Below are 17,425 nucleotides of genomic sequence, written 5' to 3'. Positions count from 1 at the left end.
GTATTATTTAATTATTTGATTTGGGATTTGTTTTAAAATTTCAAGTTAGTTTTATTATTTGACATTTCAATTTCACAAAGAAATAATAAAAGTGCACCTTTTCATTTATAATATGTCTTAAATCTCATTTTGTTAAAAAAGAAAATTGTGAAAAAAATTGTATTGTGAAGAAAAAAAGCAATCACTGAAGTTTTTAATCATGCTGATTTGTCCTCAGTGAAGTTCAGCCGATGTCTTTTTTTGATTTTTATTCGGGCTACTTAAATTCATTTTGGGCTACCAAAATCTGAAGAATGTCTGCCCGAAGGGCTATCAGCGATTTTGAAATTTTGCGAGCCCTGTAATGTAATAATAAATATTTCTTAAGCAGCAAATCAGCATATTAGAATGATTTCTGAAGGATCATGCGACACTGAAGACTAGAGTACTGATGCTGAAAATTCAGCTTTGTATCACAGAAATAAATTATGATATTCAAATAGATAACAGTTCTTTTAAATTGAAATAATATTTCACAATATTGCTGTTTTTACTGTATTTATGATCATATAAATGCAGCCTTGGTGAGCGTAAGATACTTTTTTCAACAACTTCAATATTAGCCACGCCAAACATGGATTATTCTGGCCTTAGACAAGTTTTTCATTAAAAACAAAAAAAACAAATACACAACCCTTTACGCTTTACAAATACTTTTTGTTCCAAATCAATTATTTTAATGCTATGATTCATCTTTCAGCTGGTTGGTTTGTTTCAAGATAAAAAAAAAAAACTCTTTATTGTGGAGTAAATGAATAGGAAGGATGAACTGGTTCAGGTCTCCTGAAGTGTTTAACTCCATGTACACATTGTTTTGTAGGGCCTCAAAGGGACGCCCAGGCTGCACGGGAGTTCATCCTGAAGATGTTTGTGGATCTGAACCCCGACAGCGACAAGATCATCTACTCGCATTTCACCTGCGCCACCGACACGGAGAACATCCGCTTTGTGTTCGCGGCGGTGAAAGACACCATCCTGCAACTAAACCTGAAGGAATACAACCTGGTGTGAGACGTGCGACGAGTCCGACACATGAATCAGCATAAAACAGGCACCCACAGAGCGTGCGCACACCTACGTCCACACACACACACACACACACACACACACACATGCATCATGTACACTTTCAGAAACACACGATTCTTTTGATTTCTCTTTACTAGCTTCCAGAGTTTTTCTCTTTCTGTCCAGCGGAATCATAACGGACATGTCCTGCTCATCGTTTGTTTTTTATTTGTTTGCGAAAGTCTGTCCGCTCATCCCTGGCAGCTCTCGTCAAAGGCCTCTTTCCCTTTTATCAAATTTGACCACAAAAAAAAAGAAGAAGAAAAAAAGTGGCTCGGATTTGACAAAGGGCATTAGACTCCTACTAGCCACTTCAGCATTCACATATTTCATGGAAATGTTGGATTGGCGGAGCTACGATGAGAATGACCTGTGATACGCTGGCCTGAAAAACTGGAAGTGACGTTCCTTCTCATGTCCTGTACTATCACTCGCTTCAATCACGTCATCTGCTCTGAGCGTTTCTCTGGATTTCCGCCTGGATGAATGGAAAAATGTGGTTTTCACAGCCCTGCAAAAAGACCAAAAATAAAAAAAATACAAAAATCACAACATGTTTACATACTTGTACATGGACTAGTGCTGTGGTGCCGGAAGTTCCGAAACGGATTCCGGCGGATTCTAGAATCCAGTGGGTTCCAGCGGGTTCCACTGATGGTGTGGAGAACCTTTCACTCACAGAGATGATTCTCTCGACGAGGCTAGTCTTCAACTCGCATCGATGAATGTAAACTTCATGTGAGAGCATTGCAAATGCAAAAAAAAACAAAACAACAGCAACAAAAAAAAATCGGAAAAAAATGATAATGAACGAAAATAGTGTAAGAATGCCTATATAAGCAAAACGATACAAAGCACGCGATGGAGAGATGAAACGAATTAAATCTGTGTATATTGCTGAGATGATCATTTTAAAAACTTTTTAATGATAAGTAACTATAGCTACTTCTACTGCTACCGAATATAAAGTAAATTATAACGGCAGTCGAATTAATGGTGGGTAAGAGACAACGTTAAGGATTTTTAAATGTGCGCAAAACAGGATTATACATTTATGATAGGTATTGTTCCGCAGATTTCCACATTTAACGTTGACCGTTCCCTCACAGTTGTTATGTTTTATCCTCCTTCCTGGTTTCGTTTTAATTTCACCATCTAAAAAGTAGTTTCGGAGTGCGCGGTTATCTTTTTCCGCTCACGAACAGATACTTTACTTTATTAATTCACAATCCAGGCTGCAGACTCGTGGGTATCGTCGTCATCTAGCAGCACGGATGCACACAATCCATTATTTGTTTACGCATTTTTTTTTTTCTTTTTTTGTCACAACGTAACTTTTTCGGTCGACAATTTCAAGAATTTCGCGCGAGTTCCGGTGGGATCGCGGGAGGACGAGGTTGGGGAAACAGGAAAGCATTTATGCGCTGAAGTTAATTGATTGTGTATATTTATATTTGTAAATACGTATACACATTATTGCTTATGTACAAAACGTCTGTGGTACACTATCTTTGGCAAAAAAAAAAGAAAAAATCACTTTTTCGTAATTGTGTACAGTTCTGTTGGTTTTCTTATGAATTACAATATTATTGATACTGTGATTCTTCGTTTTAATTTTTGATTTTTCTTTTTTGGTCACTATGAATACGTCAAATGATATACACATAGCTGTACCTGACGGTAACGTGTGGAGGACGAACGTGATGAGTAATAGTCTGAGAAAGACTGACTGTTCGAAAGCGTTTGGAAACATCAGAGATGGATAGGGAAACAGCCTCCTCTATGGTGTGAATGTTATATAAGATAAATAATAAAAATATGATTTTTAAGCAAAAGAAAAAAATTATTAAATAAAGAACATTTTATTTATATAATTTATGGACCAGATCTGAAGTTGTTGATAATTTGAATGCTATTGTTTCCACTTTTCCTATTTGAAGCACTCCCATGTTATGAGACAGAAATAGGAGACTCTAGTAACTGTACTGCTGTATAAACCTCCATTATGAATAAAAATATCAGCTTTTTTTTTCCCCCCCAAAAAACGCAATATATTGTACTATAAATATTTTTCCCTAACCACAGTTTTCACTTTCCTACAGATTTTTTTTTATTTGTTAAATTTCCAAATGATGTTTAGGTGAAGTGCTTAAAAACAAACATAGGAAATGTACCATATAAAAAATAGACGGCTTTTTATCTGTAATTGAAGATCTATTTGGTCGACGCTTGCAAGTAGTGACTTTTTCTTTACAATCTGATTTCATTTTCGATTTCTTTATAAATTCACAGCTTGTTTCCGTATGTGATGCACAGATAGAAAAAAGTGTTCTACGGTTCTTTTACAGTCGATATTTTATACAGTCGAAAATCAATTCATAAATTTCATTTTCATTCAATTTCATTCATTTTCATCAAGGGCTACGAAAAACACGGCACATGAAAACCAGAAACGATTGGTCACAGCTCAATGTGTGATTCGGTAGAGGGAGAAACGCGGTCACAAATGCACCCATTCCACCAAATACTCATGCATTATTATTCATTATTTTATCACTTTTGCTGCCATGCATCTGAGTTCATCACTTGCCACGGCCATCGGGCGCTCCACTAGAGAAGCAAACTCCCAAACGCTTTCTTGATGGATATAAAACCTGACGTGTTATTTGTAAACTTAATTCAGTGTTTAAGTGGGGTTTGGAAATGCCACACCATTTTGTAAATCCTGCAGTGTTTTCTTAGATGTCCGTAGTGAGTTAGATTTGAAGAAACTGATGATACAAAGCACTAAATCGTCTAAAACACCATAATTTAAACGTACATCTTACTCTAAAGTGGACCTTAGTTTACTGCGACTGGTGAGTTTATGTCTCTGCTCACTAGGAGAACGTGTTGCTTTGTTGTATCTGGAGCAGCTTGATTGTTCTTAATGCACTTTTCTTTTTTTTTTTCGTGCCACAAGGCAGGAGAACGTGTTGCTTTGTTGTATCTGGAGCAGCTTGATTGTTCTTAATGCACTTTTCTTTTTTTTTTCGTGCCACAAGGCAAACGCTTCGAGCAGCAGGCCGACCGTTTGAGCCACTCATATCTATAAATGTGCCAGTCCCAGAAGTCTCGTATTCGACGTTCCCTCAAGAACCTCTACCTCTGTGATCCGTGAGACGTTTTTCGGGCATTTTAGGATCGGTAGTCACGTGACAAGCACACTTCTTTAGTCCGTAGGGCACAGTCAGTGAGGTTTGGAGGCCAAACTTTGTATATTTATTAGATCTTGCCAACCTGCATGCATTTTGTTCGCCTTGTACGCTAAACACTGCAAACCAACACCTTTCTCAAGCCAAAAAAAATCTTCCTTAAATATCCAGCGAGTGGTACATGGAAAATAGCATCTGTCCCGCTGCTGGCAAGAGAATTGTATGCCTGTGGCTTTGTTTCAGTTCAGCAGTGGACAAGTGAATAGACATATCAGTTATGAAGGCTTTGGCTGTTCTGGGTAACTGTTTGGATATAATTTAGGCTAGAAAATACCATATACAAATGCATAAATGCTTGGCCAAAGCATTGCAAACATGTCTTGTTGATACAATCCTCAGTACTCAAGAGGGCACTAGAGTTTCCTTTAAATATCTGTGCCATTAAACCAGATGTTATTATTCCTGAAAAGGAAAATTGGCTGTGGAAGTTGCATTTGTGGCAGCTAAATTTACTGTATTCACTTTCAACTTATCCGGCTTGAAAATGATTCTTACGTATTCCTATCTTTCTCTAGTGTGCATAAAATAAGTCTCCAGGAGCATAAAATAAGGTCTCTTGCCTCTTGAGTTCTGTGTCTGCTTTAGTTCTCATGATGGTTGTGATTCAGTTCAGTGACTCTTTGCATTTGATTGCTTGTAAAGACTCGCTCGGTAAGATGCAATGAACACATAAGCTTGTTGACATGGAGTCACATTTCTACAGATGACAGAGCGAGTCTATTATGTTATTTCCATGTAAGCATGTTTACTGGTACGGTTAGGTGCATCTATGTGGTGGACGGTCCAATGGTTGACGTTTTGACCCAATGAAAGAGTCATTAAAATGTGATTTCTGCTTTTTATCCCCTGTTCCTTCATTGTAATACATTACCTGAAAGCTGTTATGTCCAGGACCACTTGATCATGTACATTTTACTTGGGTTTTCTCTCTCATTCTTTCTCTGCTTCTTTGTACCCTTTTATTTTGTAATTATACCAAATGTAAATGTTGTATAATATTGTGCGTGCCAATGCCCTTCTCCGAGACTGACTCATAACAAGTGCCAATTGTTGTCCAAATCACTTGCAGACCGTGAAATTAGACACGGTCCCCTTTTAAAAATGAGTAAAACACTAAAGAAGAGAGTAAATGGATTTACTTTGTATTTAAGTTAGAAGATAAACTGCTGTTTTTGCTCTTTTTTTTGTAAGGAATTGTAATTATTAAAGCATGTGCTCTTTGTCCAGATGGGAGTTTTGGGCTCAGACAAGCAACAAAATCCTCGAGACGAGGAAACATAGTGGAAATTAATTTTACGACATTCTCGCCATATTTTATTGTTGTTTTTATTTGTATTTGTTTCATTTCAACCACTGTTGCCTGAACCTCATTCAAACATGGAAATGATTTTCATAACCGCCTTCTAAAAAAAACAAAAAACAAAACAAACAAAAAAATTATAAAGTATCTGTTTTAAATTTAAATAAATTTGTTCCTATACTTGCTGATGGTCTTGTAACTTGTTTTTTTTTGCAGTGCCTGAAATGCTGAAGTGTTAAAATCCTGCAGATTGCTGCTTTTCAGATGTTTCAGATGAAAGTCATTTAATTTTGTTTTATCTGCATTATAATTTCGGCACATAAAAACTCTTGTGGCCTTTATTTTTAAATTGTTTGCCAAATATGGTTTAGTTTTTTGTCCAGAAGGGGTACACACAGAGATTGCATAGAGGAAAAAGTCTAAACATCTAAAATTTAAAAACAAATTATAATATAATATTATCCGAGGATGTCGTCTTCAACGCACACCAATAATATCTCTTCTCTTAGAGGTATTAATAAATCGCATGTTCACTTCAGTGGAAATACTCCCATGGGTGCAGTTGCCAGTGTTGCAGGTTGGAGTCGCTGTACAACTAACCTGGAACAAAAGCAGCGCAATTCCAACACCTTCCACCGACTAAACACACTTCCGGCCACTGTCATTTCATCCATTTGACATCTTAAAATGGGCCTCCTGAGCGCCACCTTAAATCCTGCATGCGAATGTACCAAGGGACGAATCCTACTACGATAAAGGATTGTCTCATGAATATTAATGACGCAACGTGGCGTTCGCCCGGTACGCCTGTCGGATTGGCTGTAATGCAAACACACGGTACCAAACAAGTCTTATTTTAAAATTTGCTATAGATATAGAAAAAAAGCTTCAAAGGATTATTAATGAATGCAAACAGATTTTTAAAAATGTATCTTCAAAGTACACATTCCTAAAATAAACATGAATAATAATATTAATTAATAATAGTATAACATTACACATACATTTACTGTAAAACACTCATTTATTTTGAGATGTTAAGTAGGTGTTAGTGTGTACTTGTATTTGTATGATTTGTATGACAAATATATATATTTGGTAGAAGTGCCTAGACGTACATAAATCATATTATTTGAATGCATTGTCAAAATGAGCCTCAGAACGGATCGATTTACTAATATTGTCAATATAATTTTATTCATTCCATTGGAATATGTTACGATTTTAGCATCTAAATTTGCATCAAAGTTCACCTCAGAGACATATTAGAAGACGTCTCTAAATATTAATTAATTTTGCATTGCTATTTCATTGCATTTGCCTCTTAATATGTTTCTTTCTTGTTCTCTGGCAATTTTCTTCCACATGTTTGGTCTTTATCTCATGAGTCAGATGTCAGGTTTGCAGGTAGCATGTCTAAATGAAAGCGTTTCTGAATGTTTTCTGGTTCAGGTTGGCTTGGAGTTGCTTGTTTGCACACCAGTTGCCTGGTTCCCTCCCTGTAGAGGCTTAATTGTGTCGTTTCCATGAATTGTTCCTGTGCACACAGTGGGCAGCTTGTGTTAATGAGTCCCCAGTCATTATTTTGTTTGCACTCAAGCCTAATTGCCTTTTTTTACATGTGCACACAGATGTATGTGAACAAACACAGGGATGCTAAATGAAAACCTCACAAGTGGATGGATTTGGGGGTGTCTCTAATTGAGGCCCTTTTGTTAATTCAGAGGGTAGATTTTAGGAGAACATTTCGGTCTTCAGCTAGCTTGGGATGTGTGTGAGGAAGTGAACGGGACGTTCTGACACTTGAACCCATGAATCTGAAATTTGAGTTTGAGAAACATCCTGAAACAAATCCTGAGTCCTGCATTTAATATTTTATTTTGTAGTATGTTAATGATGGTGTTTCCTGTTGGTATTGATTTAGCCTTATAGATTCATGAAGTGACACTTAAAACCATAACATGCTCAAACCATTTCTGTGTATTTTCAGCACCTTGTCGAGAAATCTTAAAGGAATCTGAATGCCAATGGAATTGTTTCATAATTTGAAACTAGTCCTAATACAATCAAACAAGAATACTCTGAAAATTAAATAAGATCTTACTGTATTATTTATTTGCTTTATTTTCTTATGATAAATTATTTATTATATATTTTCATTATATTATAAATATTATGTGTATATTATAATGTACTGTCAAGTATACCCAACTACATGTAATAAATATTAAATAAATACATAAATAATAATCTATTAAATAAGTTAAAATACATTTTTGTAATTTTTGTTAATCTTCATGTATACACACTTAAATATAACATTAAATATAAATCATAAAATATAAAATTTTTATATAAAATATATTCTTAAATGAATAATGTCAGTCTAAATGTCAAAGTCTATAATGTCAGTTTATTTAGTTTCTAGAGAATTCTGGTTTAATCCTTTTTGGATTGTTGTCCAAAGTATGACAGTAACATTACTTTAGGACCTTTTGTTGTTGTTGTTGACAAGGCTCTAGTGTCTTAAAATAACCGATAAATACCTCAAGAGCGAAAAATGACCATGTTAAAGTCGTTAATTTGACATGTCTTACTGCCGCTGATGAATTCTTAAGTACACTGACCAAACTTTGATCTTAAACCTCTGAAATTTCAGTAGAAGGGAATCAGCCGGAGATTAACTGCGGGATCCCAAATCTTGGATTAGGAGTTACAGCTGACCGCTCCGTTTAATCTTAGCCTCAAAAATGTACTGTGTTCTTTGGAATTCCGGATCTTTGGGATCAGTTTGTCTTATCAAACCTCTGAAGTTACTTAAAAACAGACTTTTGGTCGATAGATTTAATAACTTGGTGTGGGACAAATCCTTCACAGAACTAATATTTTGCTGCAAACAGTGGCGCTTGTGTTCACAGTCAGGATTGAGAATGATTTCTTTTAAAATGTAATTCTGAATGAAGTGTTTGAGAAACCATTACTCTTAATCCATTTGTTGGTCATTTTCGGCTTGTTTGTGGTCATCATTCAGGTCCAGTGGATTATGGGTTGGGATTACTGCTTCAGATGGGTTTGGTGACCGTAAGCAGCTCTTCGTCAGATTGTTGACCATCCTCTTCCTCTCTCCATCTGAACTCTTCAGCTCAGTGGAGATAATGGACGAAACCAGACTCCATTTCGCTGAATTCAGCAGCCGTCTAGTGCTGAGAAAACAGATTTTTTTTTTGTCATTGTTTTGTGTTTAAGGAACATAATTTTTTCCTTTTTTTTTCTTTTTCATAAATTCAAAAAAAAAAAAAGAATGTTCCAATTAGAACCAGCTAGCGTTTGCTCCTGCTTACCTGTGGTTATGAGCCAAAGCAAAGTACTTGGAGATTACTTCATAGAGAACCTTCTGAACTCCACAAAGAACCTTTTATTCTCTGGTGCTTTAGAAAATCATCTACATACCAGTGCTTTAAAGAAGTCAGAAACCAAAACACTGATCTGAAGAACCTATAATGAATCATCAAGAGTTTTAGAAGTATCCAAAGAACCTTATAACATCTCAACGTTAAATGGTTGTTTGAATATATGTTATTAGTGTGATGATTCATCAGGAAGTTTTCAGACAGGCTTATTGTAGGTCAGTCGTTGTGTTCTTTCAGCTTGTTCTTGTGATGTTATAGCTGAGCCATTAGACATGTGATTTCTGTTCTCAGCTCATGTTATGATGTCACAGCATGATTGTTACATTTCACTTCAGAATTCTGAAATCAGAAAGCCACTAATCAGCTGTGAGTGTTTAGCAGGAATGAGTGTGTGAGACACGTGTTTGTACAGGAGCGGGTGTGTGTGTCAGTCCCATATCAGTCATATCTCTCTCTCATCACATGTCTTTATGTAGTGGTGTTTGCTAAGGTCAGCAGCACTGTTATTATTGGTCATACACGAGTTAATGATTTGAGCTAGGGCAGCAAGTTTTGGCTGATTACAGAACCGGCTTTCTGACAAGATGCGCGTTAAATATCGCATGTGATTTATCGTGCAGCCCTAGTATGAAATAGAATTGCGATCAGGGCTTGAATTTCGGCACGGGATTGCGGATAATTCTACTGATTCCCGCAGTTTCCGCGCTTGTAACGCAGGAAATTCCCGCAAATATTTCAGCGTGAAAGACGCTCGGGACAGATGACAGTAGGGCTGCACGATTAATCGAATGCGATTGTCATGCGCATTTTGATAGTAATGCCGGTTCTGTAATCAGCAGGAAATCATCATCACAGGCTTTCAGATGGAGCAGAATTTACTACACATAGCCGTAGTTCACTGACAAGTTACGCAAAAAAATTGCAGACGATTTTATTTGCGCGATTCTGAAATCGAAGAAATCATTCGCGATAATTACAGCTGTTTGCATAGCTTCTCAGTGAACTACGGCTCTGTGAAGTAAATGCTGCTCCATCTGAAAGCATGTGAAAATTCCACATTTAATAACATATTTTTACTCCAAACTCACTTCATAACGTCAGTCGAGTGTTTGAAATAAATCCTTCTGTGAGATGATGTGGCTTCTTTGCACGTGCTTTTGAGTCTTACAATTTTAAACATTCAAGTGCTCAATTCAGTACTTGCTCGCTCTCTGTGAGACCATTTCTGTGAGCACATAGGGCCTGTTTACACCTGGTCACTGCATGCGTTTTTTTCTGATCGGATAGCTATCCAATCGTGAAAAGACCAGGTGTAAATGCCCTCCGAACCGCATTCGAGACGGATATAAATCCGATCGCTCAAAGCACTTCAGGAGGTGGTCTTATTTTTGATGAATAAATAAAAAACAGGTCACTACATATATATATCAGACTGTGTCTGTGAATATTAAACTGCAAAAAGACGATTTAAATACGAATGTCCTGCATGTTCATTGGATTACCAGAAAATACATAACACAGAGTTTGTGAAAAAAATATTATTCATTATTATTATTTATTCATATTAGATGTTTACATTTGGAAAAGCTGTGCTTCCTGCATAAACCTGCCCCTGTTGGTTTGGCAGTAGCTTGCTTAATTTCTTAATTCAAGTTATATATATTTTGTTCTATTTGTGTTATTCAAGTTATTTATAATAAGGCTCTCCTATTGCGGTCTTTGATCTTGAAATGAGTTGATAATTAATCAAATGCAGTGCTTGTCTTTTGATTTCGTTGACGTGAACTCCGTTAAATTTAAATATAGCGCGGGAATTGAAGATCAGATTTATATCCGTTTTGCGACGACACATTTATGTGGCCAAGGGTAAATGTGAAACGTTTTAACAAATCGGATAGATATCCGATCAGCGAAAACGCATGAAATGACCAGGTGCAAACAGGCCCATAGAGCTGAGAGCACGTGACTACAGAATGAAGTTGTGTTGCGCCTTATTGTGCGTAAACGGCCAAATACATACAAAATTATGTCAAAATGCCCGTTTTGATGAGTATTCACGTTAACAATTGATTTATACTAAACATTGTCGGTAAATAGGCTATTAAGTTAATGTAAACAGTTGAGAAACAAAACTTATGTATAACAGTTAGATCCGTGCATGAGGTCTTAAAGAGACAGCGACCTAAATAGACCTAAATAAACCTGCTGCTGTCTGTCATTAATATTTATTTATACATTCAAGACTAACCAGTGTTATTTTAAAGTTAGATTATTCAGTTTCTGTGGTATTTCTATACCTCAGTATTACTGTTATACCTACCTGAAAAACTTAAAGCACAGTTCATTATAGTTGTATCTTGTTATTGTATTAGTTTGTGCCATTGCTTGTCATTTATCTATTCTTATTTTATTACTGACTGTTTACTTTCTTTTTTTTTAGTTAAAATAAATTCAACTCAGAGTTTGAAATCAAAGTTCGTTTTAAGAATCTTCCTCACAATATAAATATGAATCAACAACATTATTGTAAAAAACTTGTAAAACACAAATACACTGGGTGACGAAACTTTTAGGTTGGATGATAAAAAATCCCCTAACTTCCAAAACAAAATTCAGGCCCTTTTGCTATTTTGCGTTTATAATATGACTATATAATAATTATTATTATTATTTTATTTATTTATTTATTTAGTAATAATAATTATAATTATTATTACTAAATAAATAAATAAATAAAATAATAATAATTATTATTATTTTATTTATTTATTTATTTAGTAATAATAATTATAATTATTATTAAATAAAATAAGAAATATTGCTAATATTTCACTGCCAAATAAAAAAATCAGTCAACATTTAAAAAATCACTTAGTATTAATAATAAATAAAGAAAATAATAAATAATAATTTTATTTTACTAAGTATTGATATTTATGGATAAAAGAACAAAGCACTGTGCTTCTTTCTTGAACATGCATATATATGCATATTTGACAATTGCATGAAGCCATATTGTGATTTCGGTTTTATTTCAGTTAACTGTGCTGCCTTAATTTAAACAAACCTTTTTGCCTGTTGCTCACCTTGCTGTATTTATACAGACATGAATGTTCATACAAATCATGGGTTTGTCTGGCTTTATGGTTTTCTGTTTATGTATGATTTTGGCATACAAACTATTACGCCTTCTTGTAGAATATCTTAGAGATTTCATCTGACTTGGGCCAGCACGGAGTACCCTAAAAACTGCATAGCAACCTGCAACCACATAGAATCACCCTGGCAACCAACCTTCTGTAACAGCCTTTTGGCAATGTGCCATCAACACTCTGAACACTGTAACAACTGCATAGCAACTCCATGGCAACGCCTTAACAACCACCCTCATCATTGTGGTAGTAAGTTTTTTTTTGTTTAACTTTTTTGTTCTTTTTGAATTGAATCTATTTTGAAATGTTTTTCCCTTGTGTTTCTGTTGAGTATGTGAGACTCTGTCTCTCAACGTGCACACGCGCACGCACACACACACACAGAGCAGTCTGGGTTCATTATGTGTGTATTGTGTTGTGAAGGTGGTCAGGGGTCTGGAAGACATTATTAAGGACAACTGAATTAACAAGACCCCCCTCTCACTACAACACCCCCAACAGAGAGTGTGTGTGTGTGTGTGTGTGTGTGTGTGTGTGTGTGTGTGTGTGTGTGTGCAGCAGATGTCTGGGTCACTCAGGCCAAAGTCCCTCATTAGCATCACAAAGGGTGCAACAGCAGAGCCTTTAGCCCCGCCAGCCGCCAGAGGAGAGAAAGATTTGATTTACTTTTTTTTCTTCTATTATTCTAGATGCTTTATTTTGTTTCTATTATTATATTTTCAGTTTCCGTCTAGAGGCTTTAATTTATTACTATTTTTGTTTGTTTTAATATAGAGGCTTATTTATTTATTTTCTGTTTTGTGATAGAGGCTTTTTTTATTGTTTATTTAAATTTTGTATCTCTGTTTCATTCTAGAGGCTTTATTTTATTTTTATATTCCAATTCTTTTTTTATCTAGAGACTTTGTTTTAATAATTTTTTTATTTTGAAATGTTTTTCCCTTGTGTTTCTGTTGAGTATGTGAGACTCTGTCTCTCAACGTGCACACGCGCACGCACACACACACACAGAGCAGTCTGGGTTCATTATGTGTGTATTGTGTTGTGAAGGTGGTCAGGGGTCTGGAAGACATTATTAAGGACAACTGAATTAACAAGACCCCCCTCTCACTACAACACCCCCAACAGAGAGAGAGGTTAATCCCTCTAGCACGCACACACACACGCTTTCATATTCTCTGAAATAATCACACACACACATACACACACTCTCGCCTGTTAACAACCACTGCCACCACACCCCGCTGCTGCTCATGTGTAAGTGAACCGCTGAAAGATCAGTCATACTGTGAAAACACACACACTTATATATATATATATATATATATAGAGAAAGATTTGATTTACTTTTTTTTCTTCTATTATTCTAGATGCTTTATTTTGTTTCTATTATTATATTTTCAGTTTCCGTCTAGAGGCTTTAATTTATTACTATTTTTGTTTGTTTTAATATAGAGGCTTATTTATTTATTTTCTGTTTTGTGATAGAGGTTTTTTTTATTGTTTATTTAAATTTTGTATCTCTGTTTCATTCTAGAGGCTTTATTTTATTTTTATATTCCAATTCTTTTTTTATCTAGAGACTTTGTTTTAATAATTTTTTTTATTCTAGAGTCTTTCTTTTAATTTTTATTTCTATTTCAATTTAAAGGCTTTTTATTATATATTGTTTCATTCTAGAGGCTTTATTTTATTTTACTTTTTTTTTTATTACTTTATTACTTACTTTTTGAGATTAGTGTGTGTGTGTGTGTGTGTGTGTGTATGGTTTGGTTTGGAAAATATGATGGAGTAAACTTAAGAAAATATGAATGATGTTTGTTTGTGTAAAACTCACAATGCTATGGTCATCAGGGGGACCTTAAGCATTTTTTTTTCTTATTGATATGCTAGTTAACATTTATAACACTGTCAGAACAGAGACGAGTTGCTTGCAATAAGACAAAAAATGTCTGGTTGCTGATCGCCTAAGTTCCAGGGGCAGCTCCTTAAGTTCGGCCATCCTACACACACATGACTGACCGCTCGCTCGCACCAACAGGAGGAGGGGTGTTACTTTCTACACTGCACTCAACCTGAGGGATTCATACACTTTCAGTCTTTGAGGAGACATGATAAACAGCGCATACCTCAGGAACGGTATAACGGAAAATATTAGCGGTTTTGAAACCGTGAAATTTTCAAACCGCGGTATACCTTGAAACCGGTAATCAGCCCATGCCTAGGTGATTGCTAACTGCATTTTTATTTTGAAACATGCCGTGGTCGCGTTTGATTAATTAAAATCATAGCCGTTTAAAGTATAATGATCACAGTTAAGCAATGGAGTTCCTGTTATTCCGTCCCCGGATTTAAAATTGAGACTTTGAAGCAGCACCTCTGATGAAACACAGTGACTGAATCTAAAACCTTCCACTGACACACACACATTATATCCACAATAATATAATAATTATTATATATAATAAATAATTAAGTAATTTATTCAGTAAATTACTGAACTTGTATGACGTTACAGAAAGTTGTCCGGTTCCTTTCACACCGCACAGCAGTGTTGTGTTTCTTGTTAAGCTGCATATTAACATAGAGACACGCACAGAGAATAGCGCTCATAGGCTTCTTTACTAGTGCATTGTGCATTCCGCTCGCAGTATATCGGTGGAACATACCAGCTATACAAACTGTGTGGGGGAAACCTAAACTGAACCATGCCCTGCTTGTAGTATTTGTAGTGAATCGCTGAAAATGATTGTGTAAGTTTGTTAACAGAATGCTGTTGTCACTGCTGCAAACTCCCATATATACAAATACTTATTCGAAAAATATAATTTCCCAGCAGCCAGTAGGCCCCTCCCAAGTGTAGGCCCCTGGGCTTCAGCCCCCTTAAAGCCTGTGCTTTAATGCTCCCCTGATGGTCATAATGCCAAGACTCCAGCTATTCAGGATTGTTGTTTTTTTAGTCTGCAAGAAGTCGCAGATCTTGTAGTGTGTGCACTAGTCGCAGACGCTACAGCAGTTTTTCTGCAAGCAAAAGAAAGCAGGGCATTGTGAAGCACAAGCAAAGAAAAATCAAATTTTTATGATTTGACCTTTGCAATTGTTCTGTGCAAATTAGTGTAAAAACATGTAGTGCACAACAACAAAACAGAAAATTGTGAGTCTTTGCAGGACGACGACCTTCTGTCCTGTAGCGTGTGCTTGGCTTAAAGTGTTCTGACTGGGGTTTAGTGTCGCTAATGTCATGCCAATAAAGCACAATAACACTGAGAGGGATGCAGGAGGAGGAGGAACAGCCCCATGTGTTCAGCGGTCACAGGTGATGCTGCTGTTTCTCCTTCTCTAATTGATTCCTAATAGCAGGAATAGACTAGAGGGATTTACTGAAACACTCTCTCTCTCACACACACACACACACACGTCTCTCCTGCCCCTGGAGACACTATCATCTTTTGGAGGAGAGACATGACGGGATGTGAGGGAGGAGATGGGAAAAGTGCTTCAGATTAAAACTTTGACCTTTTCAGTGTCTTTTCATGAAACGGATAGTTCTGCTTATGAAGACATTGTAAAATGGTAAATAAAAAAACATATGCATATTAACTGAATTCTGCATTAAGGCACCAAGTCTACAGGTCAGTAATTTCACCCAAAGTTAGGTGAATTAACCAGTTTTTTAAAATTTTGTTATCTTTCATAATAATAATAATAATAATAACTATCATTATGGTATTATTAATGATGGTAATTGTTGTATATTATTATTATTATTCACTGGGGGGTCCAGCCCCTCAATTTTATTTTATTCATCTGGATAGAAATCACAAAGAACAGCTTCGAATAGGATAGAAGTATGAACAAAAGTATTAAAATTTTTACATTTACATTAATTTACATTTTCATTTAGACACTTTTATCCAAAGCGTTTTTCCTATGCATTTTTCTTCATTTAAATGTAATATATAAATATATCTATATAAAATATTTTAGTTTAGAGTTCTTTATACACAGTTGGCATCATTCAAGAAACTGGATCTGAATATTTTTTTCTGTTTAATAATAATATTAAATATAAATAATAAAGAATTGTTGTTATTATTATATGAAATTTAATAAGATATTTTTTTCTGAATAATAATAATAAAGTTAATGATGATGATTATTATTAACAAATGTTGGAAATGAAAATAGTGAATTTTTAATAGTAAAAATAGTGAAAATAATTGAATCTTTACTGCATTGTAAAATAATATAAATGTGAGTGAAGCTGCTTTTTGTGAATTGATGAATAACGTTATTTCACAAGACATGCACATTGACAAATTATTCTGCAGAGGGGGGGAGGGGGGGTGTAAAGCAAGCATTCCCTGCTGAGATGTTTTTATTCAGTCTGTGTGTTCCTCCTCTGGGGGCCAATTGTGTTTAAACACACGCACACACACACACACACAAATCCAGCAGTATCTATGTATCTGTCTGTGTGACCATAAAGCACACTGAACACAGATGCATATACCGTTTCTCTCTTTGTAATGTGTGATGGTTTGTGTTGTTCCTGTCTGTCTGGTCTTAAAGTTCACAAGCCAGTGACCCCTGGTAAAGCAGGTCGGAGGTGAAAAGCCAATGGCCCTTCTTTTCTATTTGCGCGAAGCTTTAATTTCAGCCTGACCTGACAAGTTCACCTCAAACACGCGATGCAATCACTGGCTCTGTTATGGTGTTCAGCAGAGTTGTTTTAGCCTGTTTGCAGTAATGAAATGTTGTTGTTATAACTCTGCGCAAAAGGATTGTTATTATAGCTGGGGTTTGCTTTTTTCTATGGTCACAGTTCAAAAACCTAAGTCAAACATTTTGTGCATTTTATTTTAGCATCAGTTTAAAGGTGACATATCATGAAAATCTGACTTTTCCAGGTTTTAAGTGCTATAATCAGATCCCCAGTGCATCTACCAACCAAGGAAACGTGAAAAAGATTAACCCAGTAACTTTGTTTTGGTAAGCCTTTTTCTGCAAGCGTCTGAAAAAATGAGCGCGTCTGATTTCGCTCCCTTGGTGATGTGGCAAAGGGATCTCATTATAATATTACCATTCCTTAATCTGTAAGTTTCCACCCATGGCGCCGTCATTTTGATTTTGCACGCGAAAATGGTGTACCAGTTCTAATGTCATGGCGAAAGTTTGAGCAAAACATGCTAACTGTTCTGT

At 35.7% G+C, this 17,425-nt stretch overlaps 2 protein-coding genes across 3 annotated transcripts in view; both read left to right on the top strand.

The window, feature by feature from the left end:
* Positions 1-2,633, top strand: part of gna11b (guanine nucleotide binding protein (G protein), alpha 11b (Gq class)) — a 57,732-nt gene extending 55,099 nt beyond the window's left edge. For both annotated transcript variants that reach the window (XM_016540705.1, XM_016540706.1), the window contains one exon: positions 860-2,633. In XM_016540705.1, the coding sequence (XP_016396191.1) occupies positions 860-1,050 (191 nt within the window). In that variant the 3' untranslated portion in view covers positions 1,051-2,633. The remainder of the gene's footprint in view (positions 1-859) is intronic.
* Positions 2,634-4,201: 1,568 nt separating this feature from the next.
* The window catches only part of LOC107729961 (amino-terminal enhancer of split-like), an 18,977-nt gene continuing 5,753 nt past the window's right edge, over positions 4,202-17,425 (top strand). The window contains exons 1-2 of the mRNA XM_016540697.1: positions 4,202-4,263; positions 8,693-8,861. Coding sequence (XP_016396183.1) covers positions 4,202-4,263; positions 8,693-8,861 — 231 coding nt within the window. The remainder of the gene's footprint in view (positions 4,264-8,692; positions 8,862-17,425) is intronic.

Source organism: Sinocyclocheilus rhinocerous, unplaced genomic scaffold (assembly GCF_001515625.1).
Source record: "Sinocyclocheilus rhinocerous isolate Xijiao unplaced genomic scaffold, SAMN03320098_v1.1 scaffold638, whole genome shotgun sequence".
Taxonomy (NCBI): Eukaryota; Metazoa; Chordata; class Actinopteri; order Cypriniformes; family Cyprinidae; genus Sinocyclocheilus; species Sinocyclocheilus rhinocerous.
The sequence above is the reverse complement of the archived record's forward strand: the minus strand, read 5'-3'. Positions and strand labels throughout refer to the sequence as shown.